The following is a 17,906-nucleotide window of genomic DNA, read 5'->3' as shown; positions in this document are numbered from 1 at the left end:
TTCTTCTTATGGGCATCTGGTAGATTAGTGAACAACAGCTCCCATGTATCACCTCCTCCACATTTCCCCTTCATGAACACATGCCCTTCCTTAACAAGCTCTTCCATGTACTCCATTTTTTTGTTTGTGATTTTTTTTATTCTATTCATCCAAACCATGTACTGTACATCCTAAACTTCAATCACCATCATTGGTAAAAGTAGTAAATAGTGTACAAAATTATTTTTTGTAGATCCATCACAGAACACATTTCCCCTATATATTAGTTGAGAAACATTAAAAAAAGTTGTAACCTTAAGTTTATATTAATTAGAAAATAGGTTTTCTTAAGTGTCACTTAATTAGGATATCAATTTATCTTACGTGGCATCATAAGAAGTGATTTAATAATTTGTAAGTCTAAAATCAATTCACTAGGGAAAATTATATTAACCCAAACATAAAAGCATATGATAAGAAGTTTTAATAAACCAAACTCGAGAACATATTCGCTGGGCATGGAGACAATTACGTATAAATGATAATTTCCTTATTAAAAGAATGAATTAAATACTATCAACTTAATATTGTATGCATAAATATCTAATATAATTGCCTTGATACACAATTTGGTATGAGGTAAATATGGAAAATTTATATTTAAGATGCAAAACAGGACCAACTATCTGATTTTAATAGCGATGATTTTCATTGTAGTACAAGAACCACGTTTGTAAACTATCTACGATTTAGTAATTTGAATTAAGGGTGTTCAATTCGGTAAAACTGGACCAACTAAAACCAAACCAAATCGAAATAGAAAAAGTAGTTTGATTTGGTAACACTGTATAAACCGAATATGTGTTATTTCTAGAAAACGTAGTATATAGATATGGTTCAATATATAGACCGATCAAATCATATAAACAGAATAAACTGATTAATTAAAATATAGTAGTATAGTTTTATGTAAATTACATAATATAATTATATACATGTAGACTATTTTATTTATATGAACTTGATATTTAAGACGTTAATTTGATAATTGACATATATTTGTCTTACATTTAGTATACTAGGAGCATAGCCCTCGCGCAAGCTCGGGGCCATATACGTTGTTGAAGCGTTGTGTAGTTTGTGTACTGAATTTTGTCATTTTCTTTTTTAAGAACTTTTGTTTTTTCCGTGTTGTCTATAAAAGTGATAAATGGAACATTGGAAGTCACACAGTTTGATTAGGTTGATATAAGAATGACCGGCAAATTCATATGTGTTGATATTATTCATATCTTATCTTCGTAAAGATTTGACATACCATTAGCGTTATTACCGCTTTCATGTTCAAAAGATGAGGTTTACGGGATTGGATAGTGTTAACTTAGGTAGTTGTTAGTATATAAATCAAATAGTGTAAGAAAAAAGATATAAAATTTGGATATAAAATTTAACAATTTATACGAACAATAATTAAATTTTTTTTTTATTGTACCCAATATTAATTTAAAAAAATAAAGAATTGTGATAAATTGTTTTTTTTAATTAATAACTCTAGAAATTTATAAAATTATATAGTTACAAAATTATTTATTTTTAGAGTTTTTACTGGACTTTGTTATCATATAGAATATAAGTCGAATATATAGTTTTTTTCTGGACTTTGTTATCACGTAAACCGTCTTTCGTTAGGAATATATGTTATCATATATGATTGCTAATATGCTAATCCAACTTTAGGAGTTTGTTTGCAACTAAAGTTGTAGTTTTTTGTTTGTGCAAAGTCACTGGATGGGCAGTTAAAAATGAAGATGATGTTCTTGAATTGTCTTTTGAGTTTTTGTACTTGGACTATATTGTTTAATTAAGAGTGGCTGAGTGAATACATTGGTGGAAATAACATGAGTTTTTTTGTAGTTGGGCTGTTGTCGTGGCCTCTAATTTATATGATCGGATTTGTGTCGGTTAACGTAGTAAACCTAGTCATGACAACAATTGCAGTTCATGGAGTTGCATTTCATGGGAATTTTCTATTATGTCTAAGGCGAGTGTTAATTAGGATTTTAATCCTACCAGTATTATAAATTTTTAAAAACCTTGTAATTTATCGCTTAAGACTTGTAATGTATCCGTTTTAAAAAAAAATCTATATTATAATAGTAGAGTTTACTCTATTCTCTCGAAAGGGTTCACATCAGCTGTGGTAGACCCCATTTTTTTTTTTAACTTACTCTATCGAGTGGGCTTTGCATAGGCTTCAAAATTTGGTTTTGTGTAGGGTTCACATTTATTTATTTATTTCTTTTCCCCTGTCGAAGCCTCTGTCTGCGTTAATTCGCTTTCTGCTCTTCTCATTCGCTTTGAATACCGGCAACGTTACATAACTTCGTTGGTAAGACATAAGCGATAATAATTTTGCTTCAAATGAAGTGTATAAATTGCTTAACTTTTTTTTTTGAAAATTGGCTTAAGAATTGCTTAACTTGCTTGTGAGAAAAGCAATACTTGTAATTTATCCATGTGGCAACTTTCAGGTGGTCCGATAGTGCCTCTTTCTCACAATATCGACATGACGTTTTTTTCAAGTTCATGACATAGTGAGCTTAATTTTCTGTATTTTTATATGGTGGAAATTAAAGAGACGTATGAATCTTGTAAGAAATGTATGCGTAGGAGTGTTAAGGATAACTTGAGGCTGTGCAGTTACAACATACTCGTTAAGCTTTCAACTATAGTGAGTGGTTCCACTTTTTTGAAACTCCGCAACAGGTAGGGAGTAGAGTTGATGTATTGCCACCAGCCTATTACAAGCGGGAATGGTGCGGAAAGTGTATATGAGAAAAGTGTTTTGCCAAACGTTTATGGAGTATAATGAAGAAAACAGACAGGTATACTTACGTGTCAAAATAACACTTCTCTCTGCATCCGTCTTATTGTCAATGTAAAAAAGCGTTACGGACTTTGCGTTTAAGAACAGAAGGCCTGCAAGTGAGAGAGAGTTAGCTTGGAGTAATAGAAGTGGCCTTAACTCATGGATTCAATGTTAGACGAAATTAACAAAGTAAATTATCAACTACATAGAGTAAGATAAAAAGAAACGGGACCACCTCCAACAATATTTGGGTTTATGCTCATTGCAACAACAAGGATTAGGGTCACCATGTAAGCTTTCCATTGTTTTGTAGAAGGAAACAGCAAGAGAGTCGAATCACAGACAGAGGAGAGTCATACAGTTTGAAGTTGAGGTTGCTCCGCGTCACTTCGAAGCCGCTCATGCCGTACACGGAACCGGCCTTCAAAAGGTGTTTCAAGTTGTTCAAGTGGACGTTGCATAGAGGTCGACTGAAAAACGATATAATGAGATGTTTAATAATAATTTTTTTTTAAAGATAACACTCTCTGCAAAAAACATTAAAGTGTGATTTTTCTAAAAATATAAAGATACTTGAGCGTCGCGGTAGCATCACCGTGTCTAACGCCATAAGCTCGCCGCCTCTCATCATATTTCTGACCTCCCAAATCGCAGCCAAAAAAACTTCAATGGCGGTGCTACAACGACTCCATTATGCTCTGCAAAAATTCACCGTCTTGAAGAATGGAATGATGTTTGAATGTGAAATTGTGGAAAGAATGAGGAGATGTATTTATATTAATACTTTAATGACAATGAATGAATTGACGAAGTTACGTAACGTTGCCGGTATTCAAAGCGAATGAGAAGAGTTGGAAGCGAATTAACGCATACATAGGCTTTAGGGGGAAAAAATGTGAGCCCTATGCAAAACCAATTATTTTGAAATCTATACAAAGCCCACTCGACAGAGGAAATTGAAAAAAAAAAGGGGTCTATCACTGCTCACGTGTATCCGTCCGGAGAGAGTAAACTCTACCATTACAATATAGATTATTAATTATTTTCTTCACTTTTTAAGAATCTACGATAACTATAATTTATTTAACAATTATTTTAATAGTTAAATATAATAGAAAAAAATTATTTAAAAATTAGAGTAGTATTTAATAAATTTGATTTTTAATCATACAAAATTAAATTGACAAATTGTAGTAAAAGACAAAATATAGTTTAAGTTTTTTAGTATAAAATTGAATAAACAAAAAACCGACAGTATATAAACCGAACCAAACCAAAATAAATATGATTTTAATATGGTATCTAATTCTTATAAACCAAAATATAAAAAAAACCAAACCGAGACTATATTAAAATTGAATAAACCAAAAACTGACAATATATAAACTGAATCAAACCAAAATATATATGATTTTAATATGGTATCTAATATTTACAAATCAAAATATTGAAAACTGGCCCGAGATCAGACCAAAATTCGGATTGAACAAATCTACTTTGATTATATAATTTTTATGCAAGTATCATCCACGCAAAGGGGTCTGCTGACTTCAGCCGTTCTCCTGTTTTGAAGATTAGATTAAACTGTTTCAGTGATACTGTTCATAACTGTCTCAGTAATACTGTTCGCAGGTTTCATTCAAATAAATTATCTTTTCCACCACTGTATGTTGGTTACAATATTATTAACATTTGATACTAAAATAAGTTCTTGTACCACGTGTGGAAGATAAACTCAGATTTCGATATTCGCATATTAATATGTTGAAATATAGAACGACCAAAACTTTGTAACTAAGAGCATTTCCAATGTACACCTCTATATTTTCTTCTAAAATAAAAATCTCTATTATAGAGCTGAAAATAGCTCCAATGTATGCCGAGTTTTTCTACTTTAAAAGAAAATATAGAGGAAAATTAATTTTTACCTTTATATTTAGAGGTAGAAATATTATATATCTAGATTTTCCCCTATAAATAGAAGAATATAATAGCTATTATAGAAGCATACATTGGAACATTTTCACATCTATAATAGAGTTTCTTTATTTTAAGAGAAAATATAGAAATAGGAATATTGATAAGTTGGAGATGGTCTAAGACAGAATACTGAATTATATATTGGTAACTGGAAAATACAAATCCGAAAGGTTTCAAAAGGCTACAGCCAAAGTTCAAAAAGATTTCATAATTCTCCTACCGAGATCCAAAACGGCCGAAGTTGTTACTCTTAGGAAACCACTTTACTTAGCGGTAGCAGAGTGCTTGGCCTTGGTGTGAGACTCAAGTGCGTTCGATGAGTTGAATGTCCTGCCACAAAGATCAGTCAACAAGAATTTTTATTAACAGTAGAAACATTGAGCAGAAAGAAAGAGTTTAGAGAGAGTGAGAGAGAGCCTCACTTCTTGCATGAACCACATGAGACTTGACTTGCAGACTTTGGGCTCTGCGTTGCAGTTGCAGGTGTGTTTCCACCTTTCTTTGCCGGGTGGGGGGTTGCAGGTCCGCCTTTCTTCTTCTCCTCTGTGTCAAAAACATGTTCAAAGTGAGTATTAATGTTTCACAAACTGTTTGCAGAGCTTTAAGTGAATCATTATCTTTACCTGTTTTCTTAGGAGTAGCTTCTGCTGCTTTAGCCTTCTTTGCAGACACAGGTGTCTTAGGTGCGGGTGCGGCTTCATGTGCTCTCTTTCTCCTTGTTTCAGCCTTTTTAATAAATAAAAAATAGATATTGTCAGAAAGAGTCTAATAGAAATGTATAGTAATTACGAAAAAAGAAGTGTTGCAGAGACTTGAGATATATACCTTAGGTGTCTCCTCTTCTTCCTCTGAATCATCTTCATCATCAGAACAGTCTTCATCCATCTGCAATAACAATGATACACATTTGTCACTTTGGATAAATGATATTACTGTATACAAAGAGACAAATCACAGAAACTCACTCCTTCAGAATCAGAATCATCTGGTGCAGTCACAGGCTTTGGGTTTGCTACGGCTTTTGCAGCATTCCCATTAGCTGCAACAGGGACAGGAACTTCAACTTCCTCTTCTTCCTCTGAATCTGAGACATATATAATGAGTCATAATCAACAACCAAGCCAATATTTGGGAAAGAGAACTATTAATCTCACAAACTCACCAGAAAAGTCTTCTCCTCCCTCAGTGAAAACACACAGCACATTAAAAGTCAAGGAAAACTAGAGAAGAAAGACAATTATAAGAGAAACAACATAGCATAAAACAAAAAATGAAAAGGATATTCATCTTTGTTGTTGGGACATTTGAATCCAACAAAGTGGACACTTCCTTTTCCCCAGTTGTGAGAAAGCTCAAACTCCTGATCGAATAACATATCAAAGCAAGTCTAAGGAATGCTCTCAGACACAAGAGTTCCCATGACAAACTTTTTGTCCCCAACCTTCACATTCAAAGTCACAGCTTCTCCTTTCTTTCCTTTACAATCTCCAAGCGATGCCTACACAAACAAACAAACAAGGTTCTTCACATTTAATTTCAAGAAAAATACCCAGAATCCAACCAAATAGTGATAATACTAACATGAGAGATGTGGACAATAGAGTCATATCCAGGCGTCACTTTAAGCGGCTTCCCTGCTTGAACTTCGACTCCTGAGTATTATCAATCAAAGAAGAATCAACATCATTTCTCTGTGAAAATACTGCAACTCAAAGAAGGAGACTAACATCTAACTATATATCTTAACTAAACAGCCTCAAATTTCGATATTCCATTAACAAGTTTTACAAAATTCAGAAGGCCTAAACAGAAAGCATCGATCAAAAGACGAGTTAAATGGAGGAGAAACCTACCCCAGAACTCCATAGCTGACAATCGAGGAAGAATAGCTTGAGTGAGTTACGGTTTATTAGCAGCTGAGGCGGTGAGAGGAAGATGAGAATATAAATAATCGGAAGGGTTTTAGTGATTTACATTAGGTCGTTAGGGTTCGCGTTCGACGCCGTTTTAAGAGTACGTAATTTTGTAATATACTCTCGAATATAAAATTGGCAAATCTTAAAAAAAGAAAAGCCTAAAAATGAACACACAAGAAAATTACTAAGGTTTCACTAAACGGTAGAAAGACATTTTTGTTGAGAAACACACAAGTATCTTTATGTCCTTATTTTTAGGTAAAGACTTATGCAATAAAACACTCATTTATATTTTGGAAATCCATTTTAAATGTGCCACAAACTTTTCTAGATTACATATGTGTTTTATAATGACACCACATTTAACACTTTTTTGATAGAATGACCGAAAATACTCAAGACATCTTGAAACTTCTTCAATAGAAAATGAAACAAAAGTATTCATAATTCATTACAAAATTTTTAGGAACATTCCAGTAAGTGCTTACTGAAGTCAAGATCAATAACAAACAAAGTTCAAAAATATAGTCTAAGGGGTAGACACTTTACCCGATATCCGAAGTCGTACCCGAACCAGATCCGAAAAACCCGAACCAAAATCCGAACCGAAGTAGCAAAATATCCGAACGAGTATTGAATTAGAAGAGATTGGATATCCGAACCCGAATGGGTAATATCCGAACCCGAATGGATATCCGAAGATAACCGAACATATGTATAATTAACCTTATATTTCTAGTTTACATCTCTCATTTTATATAAAATATTTATATTGATACTACATATACTTTAAGTTCATATGATATATATACAATTACGGAGAAAATGATTTGCTACTCACTTAAAATGCATGTCAAACTTTTTATTTCAAAAATTAACAAAAAGTTACATCCAAAATTTAAAAACAATAACCCAATTAATGTCTTTTTAGTTTTAAAATGTTATGTCCAAACCTATTAACCATTCAATTTATTAAAAATAAAAAAATTAGTTAAGTGAAAGTTATATTTTTAAATACAAGAAATTTGAGAAATGAAAAAAATAATATATTTTTTCAAAATCTAAATATCCGAACCCGATCCGAAATAACCGAATCCGAACTAAAAATACCCGAACCCGACCCGAAGTTCAAAAATACCTGAACGGGTTCTACACCTCTATACCGAAATACCCGAAAATCCAAAATACCCGATCCGAACCCGAACGGGTACCCGAACACCCACCCCTAGTCTAGTAGCGGCACCGACTTTCAGTGGGCTGGAAGCAAAAATTGTATTTTGGGCCACTAAAAGTTATTTTAATTAAAAAGTAGAAAATGTAGGCTATATTAATCGAACCTGTCACCTGAAAATAATATGAAGAGTATAATTACCAGTCGGTCTAGTCTAACTTTCACTGTAAAATTGGCCTGAAACATTTTTATAAATTTAAAGGCCGGAAGCAGATGCTTCCTTGGCTTCTTGCCAGGGCCGACACTGCCCTAGTCTAAGCTACACAGAAAATGAGTGTGACATGTTCACTTTCACTTACCTTCCTTGAAATCTCTATCCATAAACTGGTCGAAGATCTCACAACATAGCATGCTCAGTAAGTCCATTGCATTGTCATCATTTATATCGGACATGTTCTTCAATCCCAGTGACAGACATTCCAGCATCTTGACAATAAAGAGACCACAATTGAAAAGAATTTTTGTATTTGGTAAACCTTATGCTTTCTCAACTTGAAATGGAATGATATTTGCGTAATTAATCTCTTCACCCATAAGTTCAAACAAGACGGCAGGAATCAACACTGTCAAATACAAAAAAAATATATCACTGATTTTTCTACACTAACTGATAAATGAAAATTAATCAATCACAAAGAGTTTTTACCTGCAAGATTTCGATTTGACGAATATCAACGTTGATATCTTCATTAGGAAGACCACAATGAAAGAGTGTAATCGTGTTGTTCGTCAAGTGTATCTCCATCCCAATCCAATGAGAGCTCTTCTTTTCCATGAATTGCACCATAGGTAACATCAACATCTTCCAACCATATATTTTTTGGAGGTATTTTCCCTCTCACAACTTCGCTTACATAATCCAAAAATAACTTTCTTCCTTTTTAGGTGGCTTCTTGAGAGATTCATAATTGTACCCAACCGTTTAGAGGAAACTGATTGGTAGAAAGTAAGCTTTTGGAAGAATTTTGTCATGGAACCAAGTAGCTTGTTTAATTCTCCTATAATTTAGCATTGCAAATGTAACATCTATGTGCTTCCAGTGTAACAATTTAGTTAGAAGCTTCATAAAAATTGCAATAACATGTAGTATACCTCAACTTAACCTCTACCGAAACACATGGCATAATCAAATAAGAGTCAAAACAGAGTTTATAAATACAAAACTCAATCAAAACTGATTAAGAAAATACTCTTTTTTTCCAAAGAACATCAAGCAATAATCAAAGTAACAGCTGCAAAGGAACACACTTCCAAAGTTGTTTCAGTCTATCTACTAAGTCACTTTGATAATGTATTATTATCCTCTTCCTAAACACATTGCATCATCCAGAAGACAAAATAGAGTGTTTCTATATACAAAACTCAAATCAATTTTCAATTTTGTCAAAGAATAGTTGTGGATATGAAGCATATTTTCAAGTAATTACCTCTTCTTTGAGATTATTTTCTGGATCGTCCATGTATTCAAAGAAATCTTTCTCTTTTTTTTTTTCTCTTATTGTTATAGAATGGAATGTAGTTGATAAAAATGTCAAGTATCAATTAAACCTCTTATAAATAAATTAAGAAAATTATACAAGGACATAAACTTGCTTACACATAATGTATGCCCCATAGTGTCATCCAGTATTGAAGCCTTGTAAACCGAAGAAATTCAGGTGTCACAAATAGATCAATTGGAAGGATAACCTTAGGTGTTACAGGTAAAGGAGAGTTTCTAAGTCTTATTGGCCTCTTATTGTTGAGCTTTAGAAAAGGAAGATTATCTATTAGTGGACCACTTGCTTTTCTTTTCTTACCAACAACATCCTTCCCCTTTAATTAAAAACAAATACAAAGTATATAATTTTGGAATGTCAAAAATTCAGGAACATGTTATCTTTATTCATGAAAGCATTTCTAATATGATGTACAAATATTTCATACCTTTTTTTACACGGTCTTCTTGACTTGGCTTCACACTCGCTGTCTTCCGTACTTCCATATAAAAAACAACACCCATATATCAAACAATTGACGTGAATTTTAATTCAAGTGATCTAAGGCATTTGTGTTTACCTCTTTTTCCATTTTCCAAACCCCATCTACCTATCTATGGATGCACAAATCGGAAGATTTGAACTTAACGAGTTCAGTAGATTTACTAAGACAAACAGAATATGTCATCAATAGACATGATGTGGACTCTTCCACTGCACCAGCCGTCATTTTGATACACCTCTACGTTATCCATCAACTCAATTTTTTTTGTCTCTCCATATATTTGTTCATCAAGTGGTGGTTGAGGACGGATTATGTCCCTAGATACAGATTTCTGAACTCTATGTTTCTTGTTCTCTTGGTCCAGGAACAGTGAGGAGTACTCAACTGTCACCATCTCAAGCCCATCAAGGAGATATGTTTTCAATACATTTCCTTGATACCATTTTCGACAAGTAGTGTAATCTTTTGATTCAATCTCCACATTTGCACCCATTTCAAAGAGAGATGGCACTCTGGTTTCCACAGTCTATGATGATTTGGATTCAAGGATATCAGTCATTTTGTTTTTGGTTGGATATTTATTAAAGTTTTTAAAATTCGAGTCATACCTTTGTTTGATCTCTAATAGGAATTGTCTAAGTTTGAACAAAGTGCGGGTTCTTCAAAATGTTTGGGGAATTGATCTCAATCATAGGCTCTCTAGTATCCTGAAATACCAATGGCTCTATGTCAAGAGTTTCATTTGTTTGATTTGGATTGGCTTCACCGTGTTTGGAAGGTGTGTTATCCAATGGCTTTGTGTCAGTCTGCAAGTACAACGAAAATCAGGAAGACAATCATGAATATGTAAGCAATCTTCCTAAACTATTTGTGGAAAAAGACACACGAGCTTACCTCATCTTCAAGAGTTTCATTTGAAGTAACTCTCTGTCGTTTCTCTAATACTGACACATGAGCTTTAAGCTCCTTGTTCTCTTTATTTTTTTCAATCAAAGGCAAACGAGAGTCCATCGTCTTGAAATTCTCTTCCATCATCTCGCTGACTCTGTTGAGCTTAATCTTCATTCGAAGTGGATGCTTGGCCCATCTCCACATTTCCATACCGTAAAATAATTCTTCTTATTTCTTCATTGGCGTTATATAGGTTTACTGACATAATTCTATAGTCTTCAACTTTAAACTTATATCCTTGGATATATTTGTCATTGCATCCAGATCTTCAACAGGTTTGTCTTCCTGTTAGGGGATTTTTGTGTAGGATCTTTGTAAGTACTAGGGAACGATGGACAAACCTGGTATTTAGTGAGAATTATAGAGAAATAGACTTGAAGAGATGTTTTATTAGATCAAAGAGCAGGGACTACAATAGATTGGTGTATAAACCCTAGTTCTAGCTGTATCTCTAGTCTCTAAGTCTTGAAGAAGTCGATCCCTTATTTTAGGGTTTGGGCTCCCCTTATATAGTAGCCTGTAGGTCGGTCTTGGTCGTCTAATAGGGTACCCTTCCATATTCGGAAATATGGAAGGATCCCCTTATCGGAATATTTCAATTTTCTTGAGGAAGGGGGTGGTCCCTGGGACCGGACCCGGAGTGCTTCCCAGCGGGGACCCAGGGCGTCTCCTAGCGGGGACCCAGAGGCCGGTGTCCTGCTTTGGGTCTGGAGGAATTCAATACCTGAGCATTCTTCCCTAACACTTTCATTGAAATATCATCTTCTGGATCATGGGGAACAGAAGGTGAAATAAATACATGTGACCTTCAGCTAAGACCAAAAACACGCAATGAATTAGCTTTAACAAGAAGAAGCAAAATATACAGAAACAAGGCAATGTAAAAACTCACATTTTCATTAGATTCAACGTTTAGAACATCTATCAGCGATGGAACCTTTGTAGCAGTGTATTTCTCACACAACAAGGCAGGTGTAAACTGTTGTAACTCTGGAATAGGAATCACCGTACTGAACGTAGAATGTAGCAAGGGAATTGACTCTAGTATCCACATATGGGAGGCTAAAAGAAATCCCAGTAAGTCATTACTATTTTTGCCGAGGTCTTTTTCAAAGCTAACTGATTTCAAAAGCAATGTATAAGCTTCTCTTCCCTATGGATATGCCATCAACGCATCGATATCATGCGCTTTCTTCACATAATCCAAAGGAAAATTCGTTTTTGCGCTCTTCTGTAGCAATATGCTCTCAATAAGGAGGAGCATTGCGAGGCAGAATCTCTCGTCAGAAGACTCTTCGTTTGTGCCTCTGAGCTGCATTTCTAAGTCCTCTAGCGTATGAGTACTACCCTCTAGAAAATCCCACTGAAATCGATGAGTCTCTGTATCGGTTTGTGGTACTTCTGCACTGCACCTAAGGCTAGTCACCATGTGGAACTCCCTGATGGAGAAGCTCAATGGCTGAGCCCCAAAACGAAACCAAGCCTCATTCTTCTTCTTCACTGTTATGATGCTTCCTGTGAGAATGACGTGGATTATCTTCGCTGATAATTTCAAACTCCTCTCACCGAGCTTGATCACTGGTCCCATAAACGTCTGCCAGATTCTCTTCAACTCTTCTTTTGTGAGAATCTTCTTAACAGTCCTGATATAACTAGCACTTGAATGTTGGTTTATCGCCACTGTTTTATTCAGCTCTAGACCATCAGGATAGATCAAATCAGGCAATGCAATCATGGGAGGTGGTGAATCTCCCAACGTATTCCTATCCTACGCAACCAAGCAAAAAAAAATCAAAATTTTTAATATCGGATTTTCTGGAATGCTTTCATAAAACCATACAAAGACTTCCAGAAATCTAATAAAACCACGAGTACTCGTGAGTGAGACGCGAATATTACCAAAAACCATAAGAAGTTTTGGTGACTATTTTTGCAAAAGGCAACTGATATTTCTAATAAAATCAATGTTCTGAGTTAAACAAATTGTATTGAATTTTTGTTTATGTGTTCAGATAGTACCAGAGAAGTGCATATATGAAATTTCAATCTTTATCTACTAATTCTCTACACAACTCAGCTTAAGATACTATGAACAAGAGAACTAAAACTTCAACACACACATGTTTAAAAAAATATCATGTCACCTAATCTACCTGTATGACATAACCAGACTAAAAAATTTCGAATCTCAGACAAATAAAGCATTAGTCAAAGAAGAACTAGGAACATCAAAGATTCAAAATGACTTACCAAAAAGAAAGGTCACAAACTCGTCTTCTTCCGTAAGACAAGTTTTGTAAATGAACCTTCATGAGATTCTTTCTTTGTAATTCTGATTATGGTCTCACTGTTCGATTTGAACAACAAAACAAGCTCAAATCTATTATCTAAAGAACAACAAATCGAAACCCCCAATTTTCAGTTCGAAAACCCTAAGTTTTCAAATTGAAATTGAATTTTTTTCTTCGTAAACCATTGTCAATAAATATTGAAACATATCGATACACAGCTCGTTTGGTCAATAGGGATAATCACCGATTCGTGCCTCACCGGACTTCAACAGCTCATTGCTGAAGGTTACTCATAGCCAAAGAATACTTCACGATAATTTTTTTGTAGAGATAATATCAAAGTTGAAAGAAGGGCATTATAGTCTTTTGCTCTATTAATGAAGGTTATTAATCCGATTTTCAGCTTGAGCGGCCACTTTTGTGACAAAAACTTAAATAAGGTTATATAGGAGAATTGCCCTTTTTTATTATTCAATATATACAAATATAAAGAGAAAACAACCATAAAAATCACGAGCTTTCAAATTAAAGCCAAAAAACCTTGAACTCATGTTTGAACCAAAAATTATTCTAACTTTTAAATATTGGTCAGTTTAACTCATTTTTGTTGACTAGGCCATGTTAGAAATCTAAAAAAGTCAACTGTTAAATGTCTGTTAAGTCGCTAAACGACGTAGTTTTAAAAAATAATTAAACATTAATGAAATGATGTCGTTTTAACTCTGTAAACCTTTAAATCATCCTCTCTTTCGCGAAACCTAAATTTTCTAATTCTCTAGTCTCTCAATCTTATAATCTCCAAAACCCAGAGCCATTGGTAATGCAAAGAATGGCTAGGAAGATGGAGTTACTTCGGGTTCGTTGTAGTGAGATATCTTAAGTGGAAAGTGTTAGAAAAGCTACGATTGAACAACAGAATCAAGTCGGCGAAGAAGATGATAATGAAGATGATATTGAGACTAATGAGAATGACAATGAGGCTGAGAATAATTGTACTGGTCTTGACGAATAATTTTTATGTAATATTTAAAACGACGTCATTTAGTAAGTTAACAGACGTTTACAACTTAATAATTGACTTTCCGAGTTTCTAAAATTGCCGAGTCAACAAAAAGTGAGAGTTAAAATGGCCAACATTTAAAAGTTGGGATATTTGTGGGCTCAAACACGGGTTAAAGGTTGTTTTGGCTTTAATTTGAAAGTTCAGGGTTTTATTGGCAGTTTTCTTCAAATATAAATATTGGGAAATATTTTTATGGTAAAAAACTTTTTTATGGTAAAAAACTTTTTTATTGCTATCATATGGTATTTTATTGTATAAAATTAAGTATTTCTGTTACATAGTACAACAATGGTTAGAGAAATAAATCAAAGTCATTTATTTCTCTCCTCTCTTTCTTATTTTTAAGGGAAAGAGACTAATTTTTATTTCTTCAAAATTGTTAAATCTGATTTCAATATATACGAATATAGATATGAATTTAATGCTCAGTTATTTTGATAAAGATTTATTCAGAGAAAAAAATCCACAATTATAAAGAGTATGAAATCGCCAAAGAAAACTTTAAATCATAGAAGAAAGTTTGTAGGTTGCAACATAGTTTGAATTATATTAACTAAAACCCTAAAACTTTTGTAGAATGTCGCATTTGTATGAATCTTTTGGCGATCTTTAGTGTTATTTATACACGAGCAAGTTGGCTAATCTTTCATCTTTTCTTATGATGCCTCCTTTTTCTCAATATACTGATTTCCTTTCTTTGTTGTTGAGCTTAACCACATTAATGCAGACTGACAGAGTTTGTCGCTAGATGGTCTTGAGTAAGAAGAAAATTCTATCTCCAACAATAAGTCTCCCATTTCAGTGTGAGAAATGAAGTTGATGATGATAAATACTCCCTCTATTTCTAATTAGATGATGTTTTAGGAAGAGATTTTTGTTTCAAATTAGATGAAGTTTTGAAACTTTTAAAGTAAAAACTAATAAAATACTAAAGCTGATTAATTCTTAAATTAATTAATTGTTCTTCCCAATATTTATGCACAGTTCACGAAGTCAACAATAGTTTAATTACCTTCTTTAATCCAACATTGATTCTTCTCACAATTTTTTTGTACAACTATAAAAACAACGACTACACTAATAGAAAACCATGCATTTTTCTAAAAAATGGATCAAAAGGAAAAAGTAAAAGAGGAAAAAATGAAAGACAAAAAATATTATTCACCAGATCTGAGAAGGATCAACCAAACACACTCGATTCAGAAACTGGATTTAAACAAATCACCTAATGAAGAAGAAGAAGAGCTTCACCCCATCGACGAAATTGATGAAACAGTACGAGCTATCCTAAAAATTAATTTTCCTAAATTTTCCTAAAGTTTTTTAGCTCTGATATTTCTCATTCTCTTTACTTTTCTTTTATGGTCGTTGGTTTAAGTGTAAGAGAAGGAAGACAATAAATTTATCAAAATAAGCTAAGTTTAAATAAAGAGATTAAATAAATAAAATAAAATATTATCTGAACATATGTTTCCGTTTTTTATATTTTTATGTTTATCTGTATAAGTTTACTAGAGCATGTTTCTGCGTTTGTCACATGCTATTGATTAGTCAAGTAAATAAAATTGCAGAAAAAGTAATTAACGTGGCAAAAAATATATGTCCACACACCAGATTCATACAAAATACTCCACTTGAAATACAACGTGAAAGGAATATAAAAATACAAAGTTCGGATTCAACTCCACTAATCCGAAGAATCTAATACACTCATCACGTTTTGGACCAACTCAATATCACAATTTAGTTGCACAGGAAGAAGATTATTCCTTTCCAAAACAGCCTTCCGCATATGTGGAATCTTGTATTTGTTCATGCCTCCAACTTTCATAATCTCTATCATACATGATTGAAGAGTTAGAAAAATATGGTTTACCTTTTCGGTACGGTATTGGTCGAAAGCCTTTTCCACCGCAACAACGAGATCTTCTATTGGTCTTGGGCATTCCTTATGTTGGAGTGATTGAATGGCATTGAAGAATCCAAGATCTAATATGTTTAGATCGGGGGAGTTTGGTGGTTGACACATCAACTGAATATCAAAACCATCTTCTGATGCAGCTTCTTGAAAGTCTTTGTTCTCACATTCAACATGTGTCCTTGCATTGTCTTGCTGAATAAAAATGGTCTTCTTTCGATCTTCCATAGGCCACTTTTCATGAATCGTCGGAATAACTTTGTCAATCAAGCATGCTTTTATATCTTCTCTCTTGACAGATGTTGATGCTTTAAGCTCCAATGTTCCAGTCTCTCTATTTTTGCTCTTCCTTTTAGCTGCTTGCATAGAAACAAATGGAAAAATTCCAATTTTCCAGAAAACACTTCTTCTCCTTCTTCATCAAATCTTGGACGAGCCATAGCAGCTAAAAACATCACTTTTCCAATATAATTTTTGCTTTGACATGTACGCAACGGCTCTTCTTAGATAATACTTCTCGGCCTTCTTCGTCATGTAAAACCATTTTTCATCGATATGCACAATATTGTACATATCAACAAATTTTGGCTCATGCGATAAAGTATTTCTATCCAACATAGATATACAAAATCGTAGTCTACCTTTTTTGTTGTCTTCCGTTATAAAAGGCTTGATGCTATTGGTATGTCGTCGAATAAACCCTTCTTTCTTACGTCTGAATAGTGTTGTAAGACTCACATTCATAGCCATGGACATCGACCTTAAAGTTGTTCGTTTTTGTAACGGAACACCGGTGACTCGAGTTGGCTCGAGAGTTATTCTTTTGCGACCACAATTGCCTGATTTCCGGTTAGAAACATCAACTCTTCCACTACTAGCTGTTTCTTTTGCTCTTTGCCAAATCCTTTGCACTGTTAAAACCGGCACTGAAAATTGCTGAGAGACTTCCTTTGTAACGTTTCTTTCCAATTTTCCATCAATACTTTTTGCCAACAAAGCACAAAAAATCTCTCGTCTCTCATCATTCGAAAGGTACTTTTTGGTTTGCTTTAGATATACTTCATTTTGAAATGAATCTCCATGATCTGTATAAAAAAACAAACCCAACAATATTATAAAGAAACGCAATCGTTGATACAAAGAGAGTAAAAAGTGGAACAACAATATACAATTTGTCACTTTAACAATGTTAAATAAATTATTCACAAAATAAAAATCGCTACAGATAATAGTGGATAGAGAAAAATCTGAGCTGATAAAAATTAAGAGGTTGATTGTTTGTGGTTTTTGCTTTAGTTTTTGGTTTTTGCTTTTGTAGAAACCATTTTTCATCCAATCAAGTTTTTGGTTTTAGTTTTTGTTTTTATAAAAACTATTTGAGTTGCCAATCAAGATTTTCAATAAATAGATTCCCTAAAATTTAGAGAAACTAGTTTTTGAAAAATTTAATCAATTTATGAAGAAAAACCAAAAACCAACTTTTGTGAGCTTTTATGAAGAAAAACGAATTTTGATTTTTTTTTTGTAGAAACTACTACATTATAATTAATTAATAATTAATAAATAATATTTTCATAAAAATTAAAATTATCATAAAATATTTTGTACATTAGATATAAACAATAATGTGAAATATTTCAATTTGTGTTTCATATCTGTAAATAAATTTATATATTTTATAAATAATATTATTTAATTTTAAAACTTAGTTATTAGTTTCTATAA

General features: G+C 33.3%; 1 protein-coding gene and 1 pseudogene across 1 annotated transcript; both read right to left on the bottom strand.

Annotated features, from left to right (window-relative positions):
* Nucleotides 1-4,940: 4,940 nt before the first annotated feature.
* On the bottom strand, nucleotides 4,941-6,792 carry LOC106292835 (histone deacetylase HDT1). The gene is made up of 10 exons (XM_013728498.1): nucleotides 6,682-6,792; nucleotides 6,410-6,480; nucleotides 6,270-6,326; nucleotides 6,112-6,188; nucleotides 5,991-6,013; nucleotides 5,794-5,912; nucleotides 5,654-5,713; nucleotides 5,452-5,554; nucleotides 5,251-5,371; nucleotides 4,941-5,158 (listed from the first exon to the last, which is right to left on the bottom strand). Exons 1-10 carry the CDS (start codon nucleotides 6,692-6,694, stop codon nucleotides 5,092-5,094), a joined length of 711 nt encoding a protein of 236 aa, XP_013583952.1. The 5' UTR covers nucleotides 6,695-6,792; the 3' UTR covers nucleotides 4,941-5,091.
* A 4,925-nt stretch (nucleotides 6,793-11,717) lies between these two features.
* Nucleotides 11,718-16,547, bottom strand: LOC106334142 (annotated as a pseudogene).
* Between the last annotated feature and the right edge of the window lie 1,359 nt (nucleotides 16,548-17,906).

This window comes from Brassica oleracea, chromosome C1 (genome assembly GCF_000695525.1).
Source record: "Brassica oleracea var. oleracea cultivar TO1000 chromosome C1, BOL, whole genome shotgun sequence".
NCBI classification, from domain to species: domain Eukaryota; kingdom Viridiplantae; phylum Streptophyta; class Magnoliopsida; order Brassicales; family Brassicaceae; genus Brassica; species Brassica oleracea.
This window is presented reverse-complemented; position numbering and strand designations above follow the sequence as displayed.